Raw genomic sequence first — 25415 nt, forward strand, 5'->3', positions numbered from 1 at the left:
TCGAATACCTTTCAAAAGCAGTATGAAGGTCTTCTATCTACAGATTTAAGTGTAAGGGAGGAATAATGATGTTCTTGGCATCAGAGCCAAATCACAATTTGCCTGCAGGCAAGCTGTTTATGTTCAGCTTGGTCTTGCTGCAAGTAGACTTCTGTGCTTATAAAGTGTTGTATTTAAGGCTGGTAGAGCTGCTGAGATCTGCAGCTAGATATGCAGGATTCTGGCAAATTACTGCAACCTGACTCTTCATAGAGGTGTTGTTGCCTTTCTTCTATTGCTCAATTGGACTCAAAACTGAAGCAAGCCAACTCACTGATAAGATAAGCAATAGAGGCCGTAACAACTTTCACTGCTCTCTGAATCCTGACAGCACTCTCTTGAAAACATTACAGGCTTGATCTTAGATTTCTATCTAGTTGTAAAAGTTAAAAGAAGTTAGAGATTAAAAGGCTCAAGTAGTTACTTAACCACTGAGATTCTGCGAGTTGCTAATAAAAATGCCACATTGTTGTGTATTTTTGTAAGTGAATTACCATGCTAAAATCAGCATTGCTTGTGTTTTGGTTTCGGCTGAAGTAAGCTGGGCCATGTGTTGAGCATCCTGGAGTGGCAGTACAGTGCTGAAGTACACGTGTAATGTGTGTAACCACTGTGCTTCTGGACTTGCCAAGCCTTGGTAAAGTGGATGGCTTACGGCTCCGTTATGATGAACCTTAGCATGTAAATACAAGATGAAAATGCACTCATGCAGAAATTGTTGGCAGCAAGCCTAAGTTAAAAGGTGCCTGGTATGATAACACCTGTTAGCAGTCTGTGGGGAACTGGATATCAAGCCTGTAATGGCAGCTTCTGTGCTGCTTGTTTTCCAGTGTGTGTTTGGGGTGATAGTGCCATGTTATCCAACTCTTCTCCAGGCTGGTGTTCAAGAGGCATCAAGAAGGAAAGTAAAACCTTTATTTCAAGCTACGCTTAAAAGACTGGAATGAAGCATTTTTCTCAAATCTGTGTTTCTTGGGCCGATACCTTTTACCTGTCTGTTAGCTTTTCAGTTGAGCTAAGTTTGCTGCATCCATACTCATTTTGACATCGGATTCCTAATGCATTACTTTTCTGGAGTATTGAGGAAGATAAATGACATGTTGATGTTATGGCTATTTCTTTTAGTCTCACCACAAAGTTTGCATAGAGCCTAAAGTTAGAAATGCTTCACTGAATGTACAAAATCTACAGACTCAAAACTTGGATTTTGTGGTACTGAACACCTGCAAAATGTATTTAATGATCATAAGAACACGTGACTTTTTTTCTTTTTTAGAGTTTGTGCTGTTGTATTACCATGAAAATGAGGGCAATTGGCAGTGCAAACCAAAGGAAGGAGAAGGGAAATCTTCTGATTCTTTCAGTTTGCATTGGAGGTCTATTTGGAACAGAAAGCAAACTGAGACACTTGGTAGTGTTCTGCTGCAATGAATGTTCTATATATCCAAGTCTTTCTTGAAGGTTGTAATAGGAGGATGTGCTCTGAACATGCAGTGCTAAACCTTATTGCTACACCACTCCTTTCTAAGAGAAAAGGGAATGTGGATGTGGATATGGAGTCTATGCAAAGTTTTATTTGTTAGTAAATGGAGCACAAATGCATATCCTAACTACCTAATTCTGGTTTCTGCCTACTTCAATTGGGCATGCCAGTTGTTTCTCAAATATGTATGTATCAATGTGCATGCAGAATGGGGTGCTCTTAGATTGACAGGCAGAGTTCCCGTGACAGTAATAGCTTTGCTGTTAAGAGCAAGCCAGCATTTCTTGGCACCAACAAGGAATAGACCCTGAAAGGGCACTAAGCTGCCCTCAAGGACCAGATTTATTGTTGACTGATCATGGTTAATCTTCAGCACCAAGCAGAAGTGCAAGTTTTCCACTTGCTACAAGTAGCAAACATGGAATTTTTGACTACTTGAAAAACTACGGATTGAAATGTAGATACGTCACGAAATACAGACTAATATTACTAATATGACATGGTTTCCCTACCTTCTTGATGAACATTTAATTAGCATGTGAATGCTGGGTAACAGCTGTGGGCTATGCATAGAAAAGTAACTTGACCTTTAAGTGGTTTGGTTTTCTAGGTATATGTCAGTCTGGGATGGGTTTTTGGTTTTTGTTGGTGTTGTTTGTTTGTTTTAGTAATGCTTCTCAGTACCTTTTTTTAATCAACAGTGTGAGAACTGTCTTTCTTGCTAGTTTTGTTTCATACTTGATAGTACATTTGGGCAGTGTGACAGTGGTTCTTGTGGTGAAAAGGGGATTGTCCAGTTTAGGTCTGTTTTAAAAGGATGGTTTTCTAGTAAGCATATATATGTACACATAAAAACATAAAAATACTTTGTCCACACAAAGTACACATATATATGTGTAATGTAATTCAAGCATTGGTGACTTTATGACATACTGCTTTCATGAAAAACTTGTGTTTTTCCCCTCTTTCCTTCAAGCTTCTGTTTTGCATGAAAGGCTTTCTGACTCATGCGGATTTTTGGTCATGTTCTATATTTGAGGACTTTTACTTCTATTGTCACAACTGCTTTTGTACTCTGTATAATCTAATTTCTGTGGTAGCGCACCGTGATGCCTTGTGTGTGAGAATTCATTTCACTATGAAGGAAACAGCATCGGGTCACGAGATTGTTGAGCGTTGCAGCATGTTTGTATCAGACACGGTGTGGTGAAGGATGGCTCTGTGGTCGTGTTGCATGCATCACTTCTTAGGCTTTGAGAATGGTCAGTTAAAGGCTTTGTGGTTAAGGCAGTGCTTTTTCATATCTTTATGTTGATAAAACATACCTGTTTCAAGGATCTAAACTTCAACAAAATGTTTTGTTGATCCACAAAACAGATCCACAAGAGAACAATTTCTGTTCCTTTGGGTGCTTTTTGGCTAACTGCACTCAAACTGTCCTTGCTCTTCTGTAGCATTTATGTCAATGACGGCAGTATGGAGAGCTTAGTAATTGTTCCAAGGTTGAAGAATTGCAAAAGCTTTCTTTGTGTCCCCTGTGCTGGAAAATTAGGAAGGGAAATGGGAACAGGCGAATGAATTGCTACTGCATTTCCCCTACTGAGTAGTACTTGGATCTTTTCTTTTTTGGGGGAGGAGCTTCCAACAAGTTGCTGTTGAGAAATTTTAAACCTCTTAATCTCTAAGTGGTAAGGCAAAAAAAAAAAAAGATTTTTCCACAAGGTTGTCTAGCAGAACATGCATATTGCTATTAGGAGAGTGCAGGGGAGCAAAACCTGAAAAATAGGGAAGAATGAGAGCACCTAAACTTCCATTGCATGTGGCTGAAAGTATCTCAAGTTTTCTAGATGAATTGCTTAAATAAATGAAAAGGAGTCATAATTATCAAGGATCTGTTATGTGTTTCCCTTATTTCCTCCTGTTCTTGCCTCTATTCCATTCAGTGGATTTAGAAATTGTCCTGGTTTCAACTGGGATGGAGTTGATTTTCTTCATAGTGCCTGGTGTGATGCTATGTTGTGGCTTTAGGAGAAGAACATATTGATAATAAAACGATGTTTCAGTCACTGCTGAGCAGCGCTGTACAGAGCTGAGGGCATCTCAGTTTTTTAGCTTCTTATCCTGCCAGTGGAAGAGTGGGGGGAGCACAATTTCCTCCCCCAGACACAACCAGGACAGCTGACCTAAACTGGCTGAATGGTGATTTCATGCCATACGGCATCATGTGGGGAAGAAAAAAATGGTGGGGAGTTGGCTGGGGGGGGGAAGGGGGGGCAGCTGCTGATTCGGGACTGGCTGGGCACCAGTCAGCGGGTGATGAGCAATTGTGTTGTGCATCACTTGTTTTGAGTCTGTATTGCTGTTAATTACTCTCTTCCTTTTCTATCTTTTTGTCTCAACCCACAAGTTCTTTTCTCTTTTTTTTTTTTTTTTTTTTTCCTTTTTTAAATTTTCCTGATCCTCTCCTTTGTCCCATTGGGGAGGGGGAGTGAGTGAAAGACTGTATTGGTGTTCTGCGTGCTGGGAATAAACCACAAGAATAAATGAATATTTCTTTTAGCCCTTGCTCAGTAAGAAGTCTAGGAATATGCTGATTTTCATTATTGTAACTTCATATGAATATTGCAGGGATTTCCGAGTTACAAAATATTCCAATCTGAGCCACAGCCTGTAGACAGTCCTGCTCTCACCTTCATCTTAAGCGATGATGCAAAAAACAAACAAAAAAAACCCCCTCTAAATGTCGCCCCTGTTCTACCAGTGAACCATTGACACAGTTTTGTTTTGCCTTCTTCCAGTTGAGTTTTTGAGTCCCTTTGACCTTCAGTGAACATCTACCTGTTTAGATGGCCACTATTACTTCTCCACCATTGATACAACTCTAGTATCCAGTCACACTTTCTCCCATTTGCACACAGTTGAGGAAAAGAAACTGCAGCTTTACTGGTGTTCTCCCTTCCACTTTACAAGTTAACGGCCTAGATTGTCTTAATAGCTGATCATCTTTTCCTGGCTTCACTGATCTGTGAAAAAAACCCTCAGCACAAGGGTATATGTAAGTGCTTGTAACTACATTACTGCAAAGATTGAGTCGTATATTTTTTGTTTTTCCAGGACCTGCAAAATTGTTTCTTGTTTTTCACCCCTAAGGAAGAAAATTGTAGTGGTGATTGTATGAATATTCACATCTGCAAATATGGTTGGAGATGAAGCAGTTAGTTTTATATATGCTAGACATTTCTATGCAATTCATCCTTGGGCAACTGCACTGGGGATGACCTCGTCAGAGCAGGGATGGCTCAACAATTGCAGTATGTTTGCTCTTGCTGGCTCTTAATAGTGTTGTACCTAAGGGCACACCTCTATCCCACCTTTAAGTACTGCTTCCTCTGGTACCTGCAAAGGTACTTGCTTGTACTTGCATCTGCTTATCATCTGGCAGTGCTTTTGTTCATCCCGAGGCAATCTCAGTTCTTTAAGGGCTCTGTTGTACTTGGTGCATTTATGAAGCTTTTGGATTTGGATTTTCTTTGTTTTGGGTTTTTGCTTTTGTACTTCATGATGGGTGCTGATACAGGAGGTGTTTCTGGTTCAGTCTCCTTTAATGGTGAAATGATGCTTCTGAAATTGGTTTATAAGTAGCATTGCCAACAACTTCGGGCAGGCCTGTAGGGTTACGCTGTTGTTTTCTTAAGACTGAGCACCGCTAAGCCTGAAAAGACCATGGGAAGCAGGAGGTACAGGTAGTGAGGAGACCCCTGATCCAAGCACACAGGATCTGTCAGAACCCTTGTCTCCATTCTGTATTTTGCCAACAGTCATTGCATTTTTATCCCCCATCTATAAATCCAACGTTAATCTTCATGGAGTTATATTGATACAAATATGGTGATCAGTCTCTTTTCTCCTCGATTTTCTATTTGTACTGTAACTAAAATTTAAAAAATGGAGCAACATACTAAGGAAAAAAAAAAAGCACTGTAGCTTTGTAAGGATTTTGAGAAACAAGTATAAGATTCAGAAGTATTGAAATAATGTTAAGCAAAAGCAAGTTTCAGATTATTCCTTTCTATCTTCTTTTTTATGATTATCAAATGTAGGTCTGTAGTCAATAAGATGGGCACAAGTGGGCCACTCAGGCTGAACTTTTGTCCCCATGCAGTCTCCATACTCAAAAGAAGGTGACAAAGTAACTTCTAAAAGCCATTGCTACCAGACCTTGGCTGACAATACACTTCAGTCCCTTATTATTTTTTCAATGCATTTAGGTAACTTTATGTCCTGTGCTGGGATAGAGTCTTAATGAACAAATCTTCATTATATGCATTTTTTCAAGAGCTTTTAATTTGTTGCATTGGCCTTATTCTGTGGGCTCAACTGATCTGTTAATAAGTGTTTGTGCAGTCCTTATGGAGTTAGCCATAGTGTGCTTATCCACTTGTTTGGTTTAGACAATTCTCATAGGGTTTTCAACTGAATGCATGTAAATATACTTAGTAATGAATCCTTCCAGAGTTTGGCATGCTTTATTATTGGAAATCATTTTAATAGGGGAGCAAAAAAATGTAAATAGAACATTTGTTATGAATGAATTTGAAAAGACAAGCAGCTGAATTGTTGAGAAATCCAGAATAAATACCTAGAAGTAAATAAAGAAAAAAATCTTCCGGGATGTTGAGAAGCTGCTGTCATCAAAAGCTGCTTCATATAGATAAGATTTCCTCATTTCATTACATGCATCTATTTCAGTTGAGTAAACAAGGAAGAAATAGAACCACTAAGTTGTTTGGTGTTTTTCTTGCTGTTGTTGACACCACCCTATATACAGTAGTCTATAAGATGATGAGGCCTAATACTTCAAAAAACCTTGCTGTTGATGTCTGTAAGCTGTTAGGTTAAAAAACATGTAATGTTTCTCATCTTTTAACTTATCGGATTTTAATTTCAGACTTGAAGCAATGTATTTATTTTTCTGTTTTTTGAAATGCAGGAGGTTAAAAGTCAGTGCTGTTCAAAATTCTGTTGCGTTTCCATTTAAGTTTTCGTTGAAGTAGATAAAGATGTTTAACAGCCATTTACCACCTTGTGGCAGAGGCACAAAGAATACAAGAAAAGAGTAAGTTTCTGTTTATCTGCATAGCTGCTTAGATATATTTCAATTCTTTATGGTTATGTTACTAAAAGCTACTGAGACTGACCTTTCTTTTATGGAACGGCACATAAGTATGCAATCCAAAAGTAAATCATTTGAAATACTACATTGTTACTGAACTTGTTTTTCCACTGCTTGATTTAGATGATTCTCTTATTTTCAAACATAGGAGCAATCATTATTTGGGTTGTGGTTGACCTTAAGAGTCCAGCATCTGGATTCAAGCCCTTTGCTAATGTGTCCTTAGGAGTAAGGTGTTGTGTCTAGCACTAGTTATGAGGGCTGGCATCAATTAAGGCTGTTCTGGCGTTGCTTTGGGATAAATGCTCTCCAAGAGGAGGTATTTCTGGCAGTGACATCAGAAAACAGACATTTAAGTGTCTGCCAGTAAATGAGCTGTGTACACGTTTGACTGTAAGTCATCTGGACAAGTTCTTAAACAGCTGAGGATGCTTGAATATTGGCAGCAGTGTGATACAGCTTGTACTAAAGAGCTGAGTGGAATTAGGATGGTATCCATTGAGATCAGTAGGGCCCAGAGACTCGTCCAGCGTGGCTTTCTACGCTCAATGTGTAAATAAGGTAGGCTGTAGCAGGTTGTTTTCCCTCATCCCCTGAACTTTATGGGTGAAATGCGGCTGTTCTGTGGTTGCCTACCACCCTGTAAAATCCAACCACGATGACCCCAGATGAGTCAGTTGTCACCCTAGCATTTGCTATATGTTTTTAACAGCATAGTTCCTTAGTTATGTATGGCACCTAGGTATATACAACTTGTCTGCTTTTCCTATTAAGGAGGGAACTGGATTTGTGAGGATCTTGTCCTCTTGCACTTATCAGAAGTACTCAAGGTTGTGGACTGTGTATATCTGTGCCGTATGCTCTCCCATGTAGAGCTCAAGCATGCCGATGGGGTCAGCAAATGAAGAAAATGCCATAGTAAGTGCATCTGTTTTTAGTCTGACAATAATGCAGTTTTAGTGAGAGTGATAAGTGCAGCTTTCTCCAGCAATTCTTTAAGGTTTGTCATGTGAAACTTTATGTAGATAAGTTGGGTATTCATACTGATCCACTGAAAAAAAAAACACCTATATTTCAGGCAGGATTATATTTGTTTTGCTTTTAGAAAATTTTATGAGTTGATCATGAGTTTGAATTTATATTTTCTTGGGAGTGTGAAGAAAACAGTTGAGATGCACTTCTCTGCTAACAGAGAGGAATTGGCCTTCACCTTGTGGTGGAAGGGCAGAGTTTTGCCTTGGTCTCAAGGTAGGCTGCTGATTGAGCTTCTGGGGCTTAAAAAATACCAAAGCATTGTGAGACAGCTGTTTGCTTGCATGAGATTTCTGAAATGAGAAGACAACAATGAATCCCTGTTGCATCTGGAATGGAAAACAAGTCTCTGAAGCCAGGCACCTTGCTAGTAGGTGTGACACACATGACAAAATGAATCATCATCTTTTGGATTTGTGTAGCTTCTTACTTTTTGCTCTAGATCTTGGTAAGCTTAAATATCTGTATGAGCAATGTGCCCATCCCGGGGGGGAAACACTTCTTTAGGCATGCTAAATTGCTAGAAGTGGACTGGTAATCAGCAGAAAGTCAGAGCCTGTGTTTTACTCGAATGGATGATATAGAAGTGCTTTGATGTAAATTCTTACTGAAAGTAAATTCACCCAAGTATGTTAGGATTTGATAGCTTTTTCCTTGATATTCCTCCTTTGCATACTCACAGTACTTTCTTTTCTGCTGTTTTATGTTTTCTTCTGATAACGTTATTCATAAAGCTTTGCAGAATGTTTGTTTTTTGGAAGCCACTAACTTACTATTTTTACTGTTGTTGCAGTACCTGCTACAGTCATCACTGCCACAACTGCTAAAATGGAGGTGGTTTCAGCAGAAGTAAACAGCTTGCTCCCTGAGGAAATAATGGACACTGGTATAACTCTGGTGGAAGATGACAGCATTGAGGCGGTTATCGTGTCTTCACCAATGGGAGACTCTATTCCCATGGAAACAGAACTGGAAGAAATAGTGAACATAAGCTCCACCAGTGATGCGTCAGTTACAACTACAGCCACAGTCACCTCAGAACCAGTTACTGCACCCAGTAATCACTTGGGTGATGTGACTGCAAACACCACTGCTATAAAAACTGAAGGAAATTCAATAGTAAAGCCTGCCTTTCAAAGTGGTCTCCATAAGCTTGGTACTCAGACTCCGGTCACTATATCAGCCAATCAGATTATTCTGAACAAGACCACTGACCTTAAAATAGGCAATCAGAGTATCAAACCAGATGGGCAAAAGCTAATTGTAACAACTTTGGGCAAGACTGGCCAACCCATTGTTTTAGCGTTACCCCGCTGCCAGCTCCCGCAGGCACAGAAGACTGCGTCCCAAACCCAAGGTGGAGACTCCAAAGTACAAGGCCAGCAGATCAAAGTTGTTATTGGAGGTCGGTCAGAAGTGAAACCTGTTGTTGGTGTCTCAGCTTTAACGCAAGGAAGTCAGCTGATAAATACTGCTGCCCAGCCTTCTGTTTTGCAGACCCAGCAATTAAAAACAGTACAGGTAAAGTGAATTATGCTGATGAAACCTCTTTAAAATGATTCTGTTGGTGCAACTATTGTCTACTTCCTTCACTGGCTGACACACTGAAAGGTTGCTTTCAACCTTTCCTTGTATAAAAGTACAATGCTGCTCTTAGCCCACTCTTTCGTCTGTGAATGCATTTACAATTGTATGGCTTTTATCTCCCAGCTACTGTCTTGAATCTTAGGAGTTTGCCTCAGAGGAAGTTAACTATTAAAATTCACTATATTGAATTTTCCCATTGTTTTCATTTTATAAAAATAAACTCTATATGCTTTCATAAGATTGAATTGAGCTCTTGATGACTACCATTATTCCAAGTGTACGCTGCTTTCCTCTTTTAAGAGCAACTAGCTTCTTAGATTCTTAAATTTAGCTTGTTACAAGTAAAGTCTCTGAAGAACTTTAATGCATTTGAGAAGGAACAAAAAAGTACATCTTGTCTGCCTTAAACCTTGAGCTTATCAATGTGTATTGATCAGCTAGATTATACTGTAAGATGGACACTTCTAAATGCTATTTCGTGCCTCAGGTACAGATCTTGAGGTAATTGAAAGTAGAGAGAATCTGAAGGGATCTGAAAGTATGTTGAAAAGACATGGGCTATTAGCCGACGGGGCCTGATATCAGATATGTGGCAGAACTGAACGTGAGTGACGTTGTTCCAAATGGAGGTGAGGCACAAATGAAAAATCATGAAAGGAAAGCTGGAACACAGTGGAGGTTATAGTGGAAAATAAACATTTTTACAGTTGAGTAAAATGAGAAAGGAAACTCCCAAGTATACAAGCAAAAACGAATTTCCTGCGTGTGAAAAATGACTGACTTTTAAGCATACTGCAAGCAGTGGTACATCCTACAGCGAGTATTTTGTGGTAAGCAAGCATGAACAACTGTCACTGTGATAGTTTGTTTTAAATCAATAGATGATCCTTGCACCTGTGTCTGCTTTTTCCTCCTTCGTCGCTACATTATACCTGCGAGAAAAAGTGTTTCATACTTATGGCTGTTTTAAATACATCTATTTGATATGTTGCTTTTGTTTTTGTGCCTTCATTGTTATTGATACTGTTGACATTACAGCTTTCAAAAGTCTTTGCTTGTGAGTCAGTGCAGGAAGGTGTAAGAGCAGATCAGTACCTGTTAGCTTCAGTTACTGCTAACTGGCACACACAAGAAACAGAAGAAGAAACCTTGCCTGTGATGAGCTTCTGCTTGCATGAGATTACTTGTGCCAGCAGTGATTTAATGATTGACCTCTACTGTTTGTCATTAGGAATGCTACGGATTCCTTAGTATAACCTGATACAAATGGACTTAAAACCATTTGTTAATTAATTTAATTGTGGTTTGATTAAGTCTTTACTTCCTTTTCTAAAATGGATAGAATTCTTAATTCATGATATTCATTGTTTGTTTTTTCTTCTTAGAAGAAGTGGAAGAAGTAGAAGTGAAAAGCAAGGCAAGTGTTCAGTTTGTTAGAACTGTCTGATGCTGCAGAAAAAAACAGCTATGTGAACAGCTCCCAGACAGTGCTTATCCCTGCAGAAAATTACTTTATCAAACGGTTATATGAGGCTAAATGAGAGATTCAGTCTACTCTATCATGTATGACAGGGGAGGTGATCCATGCTTCGAGTTCCTGGCTTAGAAAATGAAATCATGCATTTACCCTAAGATCCAGAATAAAACTCTCAACCTTCAGTGCCTTCTTGGCACCTTCTGAGTGGACAAGGAAGCCGTGAATGCCTCCTTGCTTCCCAGGAGTTATGTGTAACTTAACTCATGTGATTCAGTTGTTTTCAGCAGCAGCATGTCATTTGGACTTGTTGCTGAAAAGTGAATTGATAAAAGTGAATTGACTTGGATGACTAAGAGCCTCTCTACAATTCTCCTTGCATTATCACTATACTAGCAACTTCTCAGATCAAGGAAATTCATTAGTCTTACTATAATCTATTTGTAACACTTGATATCTCAGCATTTGAGAAAGGGCAAAGTTGACAGAGTTCCAGCAGAACGTTCCTTGTAATCTTGCTCCCTCTCTGCAATGTTGAGAGTTATGAGACTGTGCAGTACAAAACGTAGCATGACTTTAGGATTCTTCCAAGAATCCCAAGAGGCTAAGAGAAGAGGCTTATTGCTTTCCTGTTTGTAGACCTGCGTGACTTGTCACAATATAGTTGAAATCGCTACCCTGAATGTGGAAAAAATGACTTGGCAAATGCATCTGCTTTTAGCCTAGGGTTTCGGCTTGCATGCAAGCTTAAAAATCACCATGAGCTAGTATATTAGCTGGTGCTTCAGTGCAAAGCAGAAGTTGAGCCTTGCAGATGACTCAACCAGAGGTCCAGACCCACTACAGCTTGCTGTCACTAGACTGGTCTGACTTGAACTTGTCTTGATGTGGTAACTGCCTGTCTATTTCAGCAGTTAAATCTACACGTCTGTAGCACAACTGCTACCATGGCAAAACAACTGCTAAGCCAGCATTATGGCTGTGTCTCATAGTGGAAAGATAATGTCACGTACGCCCTAATTCCACAGAAAATCCCTATTCCTGACGCAGGATCGTATCCTTATTATCTTCTCTGGAGTATGCTGTTATCTTCTATTTCCAGTCTCAGTGTGTTGGGTTTTTTTTCCTTTTATACCAAGTATAAATTACTTTGGGTGTGGCTACGTGGAAGATCTCCTGTGAGGTCATCTAGGGAGTAGATTTGTAGAATGTTAACTTCCTTGTGGTAGTAATGTTCTGTATCTAGCAATAAGTTCAAGGTGTGCATGTTCCTTTTTCTATGTGACTACATTGTTTGACAGCCGAAATCAGAGTCCGGTCACAGAAGCATGCTTGCTATCTCGGTTGGTGAGGAGTGCTTACAGAGACACAAATTAATGCTTGAAGTAGAGATGCTTGCGTGTTAATCGTTCTTCCACTTTACAGAGAAAATGACTGGAATGTGCTTCTTAAATTAGTATTTTCCTAATGAAAAAGCTTGTTGCTACAGGAAATACTTTTGCAGTCTAATTTGAAGAAACTTGTGGAGAGCGTGCTTAGCTTACATAGGCAAAGAGGAATAATGTTAACTTCCTATGATTAGTATAGGCAATGACAAAGAGCTCCAGAGTACTTGCTCTTGCTGAAGCATCAAAGGGGCAGTCTGTCATTTTGATTTCCTCTGGCTTCTCCAGTCATACTGAAGTGGGTAATGAGTTTCCCACTGAAGCACTTGTGCTATCAGCTCCTGCAGCAGGGCTCTCAAAAAGGCTCTCTGCCAAGGGGCGGCCAGCTGGCTGGGAGCGTGCAGCCTGCTTCTAATGGCCAAGGGAACTGTGTTGGAGTTCCTCTATGTCCCCAAAGGCCTGAAGGGATTCCGTCTTTTCTTAGATGATGCTAGAACTCCTTACTAGATCAACAGGAGAGTATTGCAAGTTGAGCCTGTAGGGAGCAGATCTACTTGTGTTGACTGGCTATTATATTGGGGTTTTTACTTTTCTCTGAGATAATTCATGTTGTTGGCTGGTGCTTTACAAGCATTTACACCAGTAATTTAAGCCAAGTTAATGGCTGTTACTGGGGAACAACTGCTGTTCAGGTAGGTGGACATCAAGTTCAGAGTCAGATTTTTGACCTTGCTTCAAAGAGTAGAAGTAATAGCAGTTGAGTTGGTCTGAAACCTATGGCAGAATTAAATCAACAGAATGGAAATTGCTAATCCAACAGGTAAAATGTGGGGTACTTATCAAAAACTAGAATATGTGTAGTTTGGCTTATGAAATACTACTAGCTTGTGTTCATCCATCCCCTGTACATGTGCAAAGAGAAGTGAATTCTTGATGTTAAATATCTTTGAGTTAAGTCTATATAGTGTGCTGTGAATTAAGCTTCTTTCTGTGAAAAATTTATATTTGAATCTGAATGTATCTCCAAGAAGAATGGAGGTTTCTTTGCTGCTTCATTTTGGGGTGAAGGTTTACTCCAAAGAGCACTCCAGTCTAAATGCAGAGGAACACAAGATATCCTCTAAACACTGTTTGTCCTCTATTGCTGTGTAGTGTCGGAGCTGCTTGGTGTCCCTTTCCTTTGGCTGGGCACAGTTCAAGCATATGCAGACATATCCTTTCTGTAGAAGGCCAGAAGGTTGAGGCCCATCACAGGTGGAGCTCTGGCTGCCCTGGCCATCCTGCAAGCATGCTGCTGGCAGTTGAAACAGCCCCACACTTGCTGTTTGTGCAGAGACTGCTTAATTCATTATGTATTGCAGAATATTTAGAATGCTTCAGCGTGACTCTACTATAAAGGTGTTCTTAGTCAGCAAATGCTAGAAATAGAGCTGTGTATAGGAAACCACAACATCCAGCCTACTCATTTGCTTCATTTAAGCAATCACAACTTTCTCAGGCTGTTGGAAGTAGCTGTTACGTCTATATTTTTCCACACGTGTGAGGTTTCTCTGGTTAGCTGCTTCAGTAGCAAAGGCAGATCTGCAACTTGTGTTGTGGCTTCCCATGTGGATGCCATGCCATGGGTCTGTGACGTTGCTAGAATTGGTGGCTGATGTCTGTGGGACGTGGGACAGGCCCAAGGGCTGGTAGAAACAGTTAGGATAAATGCATCTGGTAACAGACCCTTCAGTATTGAAAAAGTTTGTTGAGGGGAAGGATGCAGGGAAGTCTTTGTTACCAAACCCTTTTTAAACAAAAGCCTTCAAGGTGGAACAATCTGTTCCACCAAATTGCATGAACTTGTTCTTGGTTCTGCAGTTCTTCTGCGGACTGGATCTGCTGTGAAATGCACACAAAAGACTTGGATACAGCTAATTGATTTTGTGTTAGTTAACCAGTACCTAAGGCTTCCAGGAGTTTCCAGCTTATTTTTTCTTCCATTTGTAGGGCAGAGTGTGCTGCTATGTCGGCACAGGTAAGGAGATGTTTTAGAGCAGTAGAAGTGTTGTTGAAATAGCTTGAGGAACAAGTTATTTTCTAGTTGCCTGAAAATGTGACTTTTTTTTCTAAACTTCAAATTTTAAGACTGATACTTCTAAGGTAATGTTTTTGTATAGACAGACTGCATGTGAAATTTATTTTCAGGATGCTAATAAGGTACCTTGAAATCAAGGCATGTTTGTACACAGACCTTATAGGATGACTGTAAGGGGTTTGGCTGCCGTGGTTTGGCTTGCTCTCTCAAGTGGCACAGATAACTCATGAGAAATTGTGGTAACGTGTGAGGTGAACAATTTTTCTCTACTTCAACGTGTGAACATTGCACTTTTGTATGATATATGTAACAACATGATCATTCTGATCCAAAACACTCAAGTTACTTGAGCTCTTTTTTTAATCCATCTTTCAGATTGCTAAGAAGACCCGAACTGCAACTTCAGGCCCAGTGATCACCAAGCTCATCTTTGCAAAACCAATCAATAGCAAAGCTGTTACAGGGCAGACCACTCAAGTGTCACCGGTCATTGCAGGTTGTACTTACTTGACTTGTTTTGCTTGGGTTTTTTTGTTTTTGTTTTTTTTAAGACTATTCAAAGATGCGATGGTGGTAGAATTCTTTTTGTATTGGTTTTATTATAGATTTCTGAAGCAACTGGGGGAAAAAAAGTCAGTAAAGGTTTTGGTAGGTAGAAGCAGATATGGGCAGTGGTTTATTCCCTTACAATTCGTTCATTTACCTGACTGTAGATTTGGGTTATTTTGGTTTTTCTGCAAAATGTTTTACTTTGTGGATTTTAGGGGGAAAGAGAGAAGTGTCTCAGCCTGAGAAAAGGCAACTTGGTAAACAAAGTATTTATGGCTAACTTACATAAATAAAAAAGAGGGAAGGCAGGCAAATGCTCTTCTATTTCTATAATCTGCTTATGATAGACTTAAATGTTATACATGCAAATAACAAGGGAAATGTTTCTAAGAGAACTATCAGTGAAGCTGTTGTTTCTGTTGAATTGCTCAACTGCTTAAGAAATAAGCATTTCAGAAGAGTCTAAGAAGTTAATTAAGGTTAATAAGAGATGGTTTGCCTCTTTGGAAAATAAATCTGGTCCTTTTTTGTCTTACTAAAAAAAAAAAGCCCTCCCAATGTAAGCTTTTATTCACTTTGGCAGTGGGACTGATGTGTCCCTTGATAAAATGCAAATTATCACCAAAGGACAAATGTGGAAAGCTGGAGTTGTTTTCAGAGCTCTGAAGGGATTCTTCAGCTGTTCAAACCCAAGTGGGCCTAAAAGTTCTTCCATGTATTTAAATGAATGTGTGAAGTCTTCATAGGGCTGGGATTTGAGCTGGTTGTAAAAAGAAAGCAACTGTCTCCTGCATTCATTATTTCCACTGTTACAGTGATTGGCACGTATTTGAATCATAATCCTCTCCTTGTGCTGTCAGACTGGCCCGTGCCCAGCTTTGTGTTGCCAGTGAAACTGGATGTCCCAGTTCCCACTTATTCCTCTTCCTCAGACAGCTCCCCACCAAACATACAGACCTATAAATAAGATTGCTTTGCTGTGTTTATACACATCTGAATTAAGCTATTTGTGTGTTTAAAAAATGAACTTGGGTGGGAGAAAGCCACTTTGAGAAGCATTACGTTTTTATCTGGCATTACATTTTCACCTGGCGTTGCATGAAAATTGACAAGCAGTAAAGAATTAAGGAACCACAGCAGAAATCATTTTTGCAAGCATGTTGTTTCATTTATTTCTGCTACCTCCGCATGAAAGTAAACATACGGATCACAAGGTATCTGTGCAGTATTGACAGACAAATATATTACAAAAGAAATAAACTCCTACCTTTAAAATGAATATGCTGGAGAATACAAAGTACTTTTCCCTGAGCTTGCAAGAGGCATCACTAGGAGGTGAAGATGCTTTTCTAAGTGAGAGGGAAAGTCTTTCTAAATGCCTTCTTTTTCTCTTTCCACCTCAACCACCAGTAGTATATTTTGCTGGCTCAGAGAGGTTGGTATTAGGAAAAGGTATTGAATTCTGATTTGCTTATGTGTTTTTTTTCTGTCTGATAGGTATTTTTAATTGCTTGGAAATTTCTTCCAGCTGAAGTGAAAATTCTTTATTTGAAAGAATTGTCAGTATAAGCAGCCAGATTCTGTTTAGGAAGCTGATGCTAAGGGCAGTAGAAGAAATGCAGGGAGAAGGAGAAAAACTTACAAGAGACACAGTGGGGGGAAACAGCAATAGAAGTATTGAATACTGAAGAGGGACATTTTTCAGGTTGCATGTTTAGCAACCAAGCGTGCTGTTACTTTGGCTGCACAAAAATGAAGGTTGCCTTAGAGCACACAGATCTCAGGGCAGCTTTCTGCAAGGGTGGTGTTCCATGTTAGTTGTGTTAATCATCATGTCACCAGATGGTTTTGGATCAGAAAGTTTGTGTTTCTTGTTTGATTTTGATATATACAAAATCAGAATCGGGGGTTGGACTCGATGATCTCTGGAGGTCCCTTCCAACCCCTACAATTCTGTGATTCTGTGATATACAACAGCAGAGTTGGTGAGAGAAGCTATGATAGAAGTACGTCTGAGCCAAAGGGCAGCAGAGGAAAGCTCAGTGGTCAGGCACTCTTTGGAAATCTTTTTAAAAGCATTTAAAAAAAAAAAAACAAAAAAACAAAAAAACAAAAAACCTGCTGTTGGGGTTTTGCAATGTTGCTGAGGCTGATTTTGTGATTTGGGGCTTTTGATGTTTAAGCTGCTTTGCCATCATAAAAGCAGATTGTATGTGGAGTTACACCTCCACCCTTATTTTCACAAGAGTGTCGTCTATTCTGTAGGCAGTGAAAAAGCCAACCACCAACACAAGCTGAAGGAAAAAGAGGTCACAGTTGAATGTGGAGAGATACCAAGTACCACTTTCATGGTCATATGGAGAGTTTCTGCTGTCAGAGCTGTAAAAAGAGGCACCCACCTCACTCCCCCCTTCCCAGTTCACACTTTCTTGCACATTGGCAGCAGCCTGGGGACTTCCTAGCAAGCTGCCAGCTGTCGGAGTATTTGTGTAGAGGCCGGGAGTACTGAAGGGCTTTGTGCCTTAGGATGCTGTGCTAGCTCTAAAGACTCAACAACTGAACATTACAGAAAGATCAATATAACTTTAAGCGTTTAAAAGCCTAAATAAAACAGTCTTTTTATTTGTAGTAATGCAAATTACTTTCTTGCTGAATCTAACTCAAAAGAATTCTACTGTCCTTTCTGCTAGGTAATGATAGAGAGGATCAGCTGCATGCTAACCAGAGAAAACTTTTGCTTTACAAGTTGTAAACAGTGATAGTTCAGCTGACCATACCTTTCTTGATTATAGGCAGGGTTGTTTCACAATCTACCCCAGGAACACCACCAAAGACAATAACGATCTCTGAGAGTGGAGTTATTGGATCATCTTTGAGTACAGCAACACAACAGACACCGAATAAGATAGCTATCTCTCCACTCAAATCCCCTAACAAGGTAAGAACGCTACTCTGGCCGCAGCTTTCTTGTCTCTGCTGCAGAGGAAGCTCTGTGTCTGCATCTTTGCTGCAAGCTGTCTGTGATCAGCCACTCGAGTGTCTCCATTGTGAGTCACTATGCTCTGCTCTGCACTAGTGGCCTAAGCTGGATTTTTCAGCTATCTCCTTTAATGTGATTTCAATATGCATCATGGCATTAATTTACCATTCCTGTCACTTTTTGCCATTCCCTAAGCATCCATTCTGAGAGCAGCTGTTCTCCTCTAGCCAAGTGCTAAAATAGTTTTGTTTGGGGTTTTTTTTTTGTTAACAACTTCTTAAAAATTCACGAGACTGTTCAAGAGGAGATTTCAGTTACTTTATAGGCTAACATTTACCAGCTATTGCCTGGTGTTCCATAGATAGATAACTTAGTCTTCGCTAATCATGACTGTCATAGATGAGTTTGGCGGTGATTCTTGATGGAATGGGACATGGATATAGGCAAACAATTGATAGAAAGGTAACTTGTGCATCATCAGCAGTGTTGCAGACAAGCATTGCAGTGATGCTTATATCTTAGACCTGATAAAATTCCCTTGAGAAGAATAATATTGCCAGAGAAAGGATGAGTCTTAGAGTGGGAACTAAGATATGCAAGCTAAGTACATGAAAACCAATGGGAGAATTAAGTTTTTCTTAGTTTGGATGAGCATTAGCTATGGAATGTTACACAAATGGAACCAAGGACTTTTGTTTCATAATTATTACTGAGCAAAGCAATATAGGGAAGCTGTAAAATAAATCTTATTCCAAGAATTATCAGAAGAGTGGGACTGAAAAGTCTCATAGTTACCATCTGAGTTTACTCTAGACAAATAAATTCTAAGTATCTTTTTTTTAAAAAAAGTGTCAAAACCTGTGAATCTTTTTTTTAAAACACAAAGAAGGAAATTTTTTAAAAGTAGGTAGAAAACTAACTTTTTATCTGTCAAACTGCAACAGAAGGGCTATGAGTATGTAGAATAGAGTAGTCAAATGACACACTGCAGAAGACTGGATCTTATCAGAATCTGGAAACTGAAATTACTGATGAAGTTCTTTTACTTTTGGTATGAATTAACAGCATAAAAGTGAGATTATTTTTCTTGTTTCCATCCTTGAAAATTCCCATTGATCATGTAGCCATCATGGTGCCAATTATAAAGCTCTTATTCCAAAAATTCATCCTGACAATGCTATGGCTTCAGTTGTGCAGTTTCAAACCAAAACAGGTGCAGTGCTGACTTTCTGCAGGGGTCTTTCTGTGCTGGAAACTGGCAATGCCTTGAAGTTTCTAACCTGTGTATATGCTGTGACTGCACATTCAGGTTGCACAGTGTGAGTTGTGATCAGAGTACGAATCTTCTTCACAGGAAGATCTTGGTGTACAGTGGGAGAACTGTACCTCTCATGATTAGAGGGACATATATGCAGAGGGTCTTGCATACTGCACAGAGATTTAAACTGCTTCTTTGTTTTGCCAAGCAGCTAACAGTGGTGTCAGTGGCCTCCCAGCCTCCCAACTCCCCCCAGAAGACGGTGGGCGTCCCACTGAATGTAGCGTTAGGACAGCAGATCCTCACAGTGCAGCAGTCAGCACCCTCCTCCCCTGGGAAGGCCATAGTCAACCACACAACCACGCAGGTACAGACTGACTTTTGTTTAATTTCTAGCATGTCTGCATCTCATCTCATCACCTGTGGGAAAACCAGGGTGCTGATCTGCAAGCTGGCAGTGGGCAGTCCCAAGGTGTTCCTGTAAAGGCTTTTGCTTAAGTTGGCAGAGGAACAGGTGGTCCTCCCATGGAGGTAGACTGGCAATAGCTGACAGCCAAGCACGTAGAAAGCAGGTGTCCAATCTGGAAAAGCCTCACTTGGAGCTAACTCTTGTTTCTGTATATTAAATTTCCCATGTTGTCTTAAAGACATGCTGTGACAGCAGGAAGGAATTCTTGATTCTTTTTCACCAGTGAACAGTGCTTCTATGCTACCAAGTAGGGCTGCTTTCTGGGTGTTTCTGAGGCTTGCAACAGTGGAGTTCATATTTTGGTAAAGGTCTGCATAAGCAAAACTCTGTGCACTGAGACCTGCAGAATTATAAATCAGTTATTCTATTACTAGAAAAATACCAAGGTTCTCCCTATGAATTATTGTAAGTTGACTTGTGTTAATGAAAGAAGACAGAATTGAGCTTTTTTACAAACTGCAGTTTGTTTTTTTTATCCCCCCTTTGTCATCTAAGGGGAATCTTTTTTCGTATTAATGTCTGTATTCCTGTTTTGATAAACACAAAGGATGGTGTGCAAGTGTAACACATAATAAGAAAGATGGGTATAACAGGGAGTGGAAACAGTTGTATGCATTGCGAAAGACCCAAAGCTCCAGCAGATGTTAGTAATCTTAGCATTGTTTGTGTTAATAGGAATGGTGATATGGGGACATAAACACCAGCATGATTTGATATTTCAGAGTAAAACTGGCAAGATTGTTTTAAAAAGTTGTTAAAATATGAAATCACTCTTATGCCAGCAACCAAAGTGTCCAATCTGAGATTCCTATGTAGTATGCATATTGAGATGTGATCTAAAGCTATCTGAAGTGTAAGGATTTCTCCTGTCTTCATAGCATTCAAGAACATGCCCTTTGAAGAGCCATCACTTAAATATTATTTTCCCAGTTTTTCTTGGATGACAATCAGCAATTCATGTGCTAGATGGAACTTTGCCCAAGCTGGTCTCTCTGTAATAACACGCTGTAACTGTGCTTGCAGTCAGTGCTTATTTGCTGTTGCTCTGTGTTGTTGAGATGTCAATACATTTAAATATATATGTTCACCGCCTCCCCTCCCTCTCCCCCCCTAAAAAAAACCTTCTCTAAAAGACTGGACTTCTATTTCCAGTTATGTGTAAATTGAGATTTTATTCCTATAGGTGCTGACAGCTGGGGTGCTAGGAAAAGGTTCTAAAAATTCATGTAGTTGTACCAAATTTACAGTTGATAGTGATTTATTAATATAATTTTTAGTAGATACTGAGAAAAAAAATAGTTGAACTCCAAAAGTAGGCTGAGAACGAGGAAGAAGAATTAACCCATGTTTGAGTTCACCAGAAAGGATGGTTAAAAGAGGCTGTTACCAAGCTCATGCAGTCATCGGTGTGTACAAATGTAATGAACTTGATTGTCCTCATTTTGTAGTTTGAGAGAAATTGAGAAGATGGGGTCTTGTGAATTCTAGATGTAGTGCTATATCCCAGCTATGAGACAGTGCAAGTCTGCCAAAAAATCCAATTTTCTCCTTCTTGTTTTTATTATTTAGTAAATTATTTTGCTACTCTTCATTGTTCTTGCCTCTTGCCCCAAAATTGCTTTCTCATCTCTTCAGCAATCAATATATGGACTTGGTTCCATTTCTACTTTGGCTGCACAATGATTTGTGTGTATTCATCAAAGTCTGTCCAGCAGGACTTGTCTGTACACAGGGAGGTAAATCATAGTGCAGTCTAGCATGAACAGTTCTGCAAGGAGTTCTCACTGTGTTGAGTTTTTCTATTAGTAGGTATGTTTTTGATTCGTTCCCTGCTTGATTTTGAGTACCAAGTCCTCTTTAGCTGATGTCTGATTTGGCATACATTGTATCTTGAAAAGCAAACTGATTTGCCTTATTTAGGCAAATGTTATTTACTCAAGCCTTTACAGTAAAGAATTGAAAACTGAGCTTACTTTGCTCCAAGCTTGGAGTGACATTTAATCTGTTGCTCTTACTCCAGAAATCAAAATAGTCAGGAATAACTGATTTGGTTCTCATGAATGCTAATAGATTGAGGAGTTCCTCACTAACATATTGAGGAAATAAATATGCTGGTGTTGCTTCTGCCTTAGTAAAAGTAACCTTATACTTCCTTGGTTGATTTAATAGGCTGTGAAATCAGCAGTACAGGCCATTACTGTAGGAGGAGTGGGTACATCTCAATTCAAGACAATTATTCCCTTGGCAACTGCTCCGAATGTTCAGCAGATTCAGGTACCTGGAAGCAAGTTCCATTATGTCAGACTTGTTACTGCCACAACAGCCAATGGCTCAACCCAGTCGGCCAGTCAGAATCCCAGTACAAATACACAGCCTCTCCAGCAGGGTAAGTGCTGGTGCTAATGTGTTATCTGAAGTTTTTCTTCTTTTTTCTAGTTTGCCTTTTGAGGGTTAAATAGTCACAAAATAGAAATCTTTCCAAACTAAGAGATGTACTTGTTTATGTGGTAAACTTTGAAATGTTTCATTTCCTACTGTTAGCTCAGGTTTGTATGTGGAAAGGCCTGTCTGTGACAAGTCAAACTGTAGTTGGGCATGAACCCCTGGAGCTATTTAGGTTGCTTTTGCCTAGATTACTAATTTTTATGTATGACTTCTGGCAAGTCCCACATTTTCATGTTAAAAATGGGAAGCCATGACAGTCCACGTGTATCTTGGCAAAATGCTGCCGTGTTAAAATCCTTCAGTATAAAATGTTGGAAGTGCCAAATTTCTCTGCTGGTTTCTGTCCATGCTTTCTAAAGCTGCTATGGAATGAAGATGTCAAAACAAGCTGTGGTTTTGTAGTTTCCTCTTGGCAGAGGGAAATAGAGTCCAGAGGATCTCTGCATCTAAGTTGGTTTTTAAACCATTGCTATGAAACATGTATGTACACTTCTGTAAGTAACTGTTTATATAGTATCTAACGCTTCTGTCTAAAAAGCACTGTACTGTAAGTGTGCAGAGATTGTTCTTACATTTGTACATGTGAAAATCTTGAGGTCTCAACTGTGGACTGAGTGAATAATGTGTGTTGATCTGATGTTGTTTTGTTACCAGCAAAGCCAGTGGTGGTAAATGCAACCCCAGTGCGGATGTCTGTTCCCATAGTGCCAGCACAGACTGTGAAACAGGTAAGCTCAGTATAAATGCATGTTACTGACTTGTTTCAAATAGAAGGAAAAGTCCAATTCCAGCAGTCATGAAATGTTCCATTAATACAAATGTATTCTGAAGGAATATTCTTCTTTCATGAAGTCTTACTTTGTTTCCAGGTGGTGCCCAAACCCATCAACCCAACTTCCCAGATAGTTACAACAAGTCAGCCCCAGCAAAGACTAATTATGCCAGCCACTCCACTGCCACAGATACAGCCCAACCTCACTAACCTGCCCCCAGGCACTGTACTGGCACCAGCACCTGGCACAGGAAATGTTGGCTATGCAGTCCTTCCAGCTCAGTATGTTACACAGGTATGGTCTTAATCCAGAGATAAATAACAAAGCTGTGCTGTTATGGAATGTACTGTTGTCCTTTTGAGAGTTCTTGCTCCTCAGCAAGGTGTAAGGATTAGCTGTATTCTTTCTCAAAATCTAGTCAACACTGACAATTGAAAAGGAGAATAAATAAAACCTGCTGCTCAAGGCTGATTAGCCAGCCTTTTCAAACAAGGATTCTACCAGCCTGTGGCATCACTGGTACCAGCCTTAACCTTCGGTTTCATTTTGGTTTTATTAAAGCTGTAGTCATTAAAAAAAAAAAAAAAAAAAAAAAAAGACTAGTACTTGTGTCCTTCCTATCCACTTCTCTTCAAGTAAATGATACCAACTTCTGCAAATTTCAGAATCTGTGTTTACAAATATGTTATTTTCAGAACAGTATAAAAAAACACTACAAATCCTATTGAGTGTACTTCAATTTCTTTCATGTTACCCTGTATAATACGTGTAACTTTTGTATTTTGTTAGCTACAGCAATCATCATATGTATCTATAGCAAGCAACACTGGCTTCACTGGGACATCCAGTATCCAGTCCCAAGCACGGCTACCATTCAATGGGTGAGTATTTTACACAGAGGGATGGGGAGGGAGGGGACAGCAACAAAACCACTGCATACAGGCTGCTGAACTTACTGCTGCTTTCAGCACTGTTGGGGCGGTGGATTTTGTCTGAATTTTGTGTGATGTCTAAAGAAATAAAGCATACTGCGTTGAGGTTACCTCCTCTGACTAGAAGAGATACAGCTAGCTAACATTTGAGCCGTTGTCTTGATCAAAGCCTTTCCAGCTGCCAGCTCCTGTAGCAGAAAGTTGACCTGAAGGTTCCTCTGGTGCTTGTTCCTCATCTTGCATCAGTTCCTGGGAGCTACAGGCTATTTCTTGTCATTGCTAGAAAGACATGCTTAGCAAAACAGAAGCATTTAGCTTAGCACGCGCTAAAATCTAACTGAACAGCAAAATGCAACTGAAACCTGAAAAGGGTCATAGCAGTAGGCTTAAAGTTCTCTTCAGTCCTCTATTTTTCTTCAAAAGATGAAAATAACAGCTAACATGGATTATTTTCTCTGTGCTGAGCCAGCTGCCTTAGTTGTTTTGTATTATTGTTTGCTGGAAATTGTGTACACTAAGGTACTTTTTGATGCTGCAACCTGCTGCAAAAAAAGTGATGCAAACTAATCCCTAATCCAGCTACAGCTATTCAAATGATTGGGTTTGATTTAATCTCCAGAAATGTGCAGTAATTGCTGGATGGGGATTGAATGCATCTCATTCAAAGTGATTAATGACACGAAATCCTAGTTTTTAAGAGCACTTAAAGCCTACATTTGATATAAAATTCACCTTTAAACCTAAGGCAATATTTTGGCTTGCTTGCCCATTGTTTCTGGATTTATTCTTTTTTTATTTTGTTCCAGCTTGTACAAAGATGAAGATGTGATCCTGTTCTATGAACCTTTTTTTGGACCTAGTCCCCTGATATATAGAGAAATTCTAAGGAAACTTTCTCTAATTGCACACTGCAGTTAAGGTGTATCCTCTAGCTTTGAACTTCATTCATGCAGACAGACTTGCAGTGAATAACCAGCTCTTTCTGAATTGGAAAAGCACTGTATATAATGGTCGCTTACTGTCAGCCAAAAACCTAATAGAAAGCATGAAGTAGAAAACATGAAGGTTTTTCAGAGTTTGTATTATGACCCACTTACTTGAATTTAAACTAGGAAGAAACTGATCAAACTGTGTGTATAAATAGATGCCTTTTTTTTTTTTTTTTTCTTCCTATAGAATAATTCCTTCCGAATCTGCAAATCGGCCCCGGAAGCCTTGCAATTGTACAAAGTCTTTATGTTTGAAATTGTAAGTACATGTTGGTTTTTTATCCTTATTTTTGACACTGTATTTATCCCAAGAATCAAAAGATGTTTTTTTAAGTATGTAAGAAATGTTACATCTATCTTCTAATGTAAAGTTATTGTTGACATTGATAGGGATGTTGTCATGCATGTGCCGTTGTGCAGCTTATGTGAGCTGTATAGACCCTGCCATGTCATAAACCTGTAACCTTGCACCCTTGTGCTTGATAGAGCCACTTCTGCTCAGCAGCTGGAGTTGTGTTTTTGCTGTTAGTGACATTACATCCAACAGCGTCATCAGTGCGTGCCTACTGTACTTTAGAAAATCCTATGAAAAATGGTACACAATATGAAGTTCTACAGCAAAATTGGGCTGCTTAGTTTGTTGCTTTTTCTGTTTTGTTATGTTTCAGGAGGGGGAAGTGGTGTTTGTTTTAAATACTCAAATAGGGCTAGTAATTCTTAAGAAGTCGAAGGCTTGGTCATGTTCTTAAGATTTTTTTTTTTTTTTTTAC

The 25415-nt window shown here is 39.5% G+C and overlaps 1 protein-coding gene across 3 annotated transcripts in view; it reads left to right on the forward strand.

Moving 5' to 3' along the window:
- Positions 1 to 25415, forward strand: part of LIN54 (lin-54 DREAM MuvB core complex component) — a 38450-nt gene that overhangs the window by 6504 nt on the left and 6531 nt on the right. The window contains exons 1-10 of one of the 3 annotated variants that reach the window (XM_042871208.1): positions 6487 to 6638; positions 8521 to 9248; positions 14626 to 14746; positions 17592 to 17737; positions 19249 to 19404; positions 21676 to 21892; positions 22606 to 22679; positions 22821 to 23018; positions 23514 to 23605; positions 24833 to 24904. In XM_042871208.1, coding sequence (XP_042727142.1) covers positions 8556 to 9248; positions 14626 to 14746; positions 17592 to 17737; positions 19249 to 19404; positions 21676 to 21892; positions 22606 to 22679; positions 22821 to 23018; positions 23514 to 23605; positions 24833 to 24904 — 1769 coding nt within the window. In that variant the 5' untranslated portion in view covers positions 6487 to 6638; positions 8521 to 8555. Of the gene's footprint in view, positions 1 to 6486; positions 6639 to 8520; positions 9249 to 14625; positions 14747 to 17591; positions 17738 to 19248; positions 19405 to 21675; positions 21893 to 22605; positions 22680 to 22820; positions 23019 to 23513; positions 23606 to 24832; positions 24905 to 25415 lie in introns of those variants that run through there. The other 2 variants (XM_042871207.1, XM_042871210.1) reach the window with 2 other exon arrangements.

Source organism: Lagopus leucura, unplaced genomic scaffold (genome assembly GCF_019238085.1).
Source record: "Lagopus leucura isolate 7727_CA_CO unplaced genomic scaffold, USGS_WTPT01 Super-Scaffold_100004, whole genome shotgun sequence".
Classification (NCBI taxonomy): domain Eukaryota; kingdom Metazoa; phylum Chordata; class Aves; order Galliformes; family Phasianidae; genus Lagopus; species Lagopus leucura.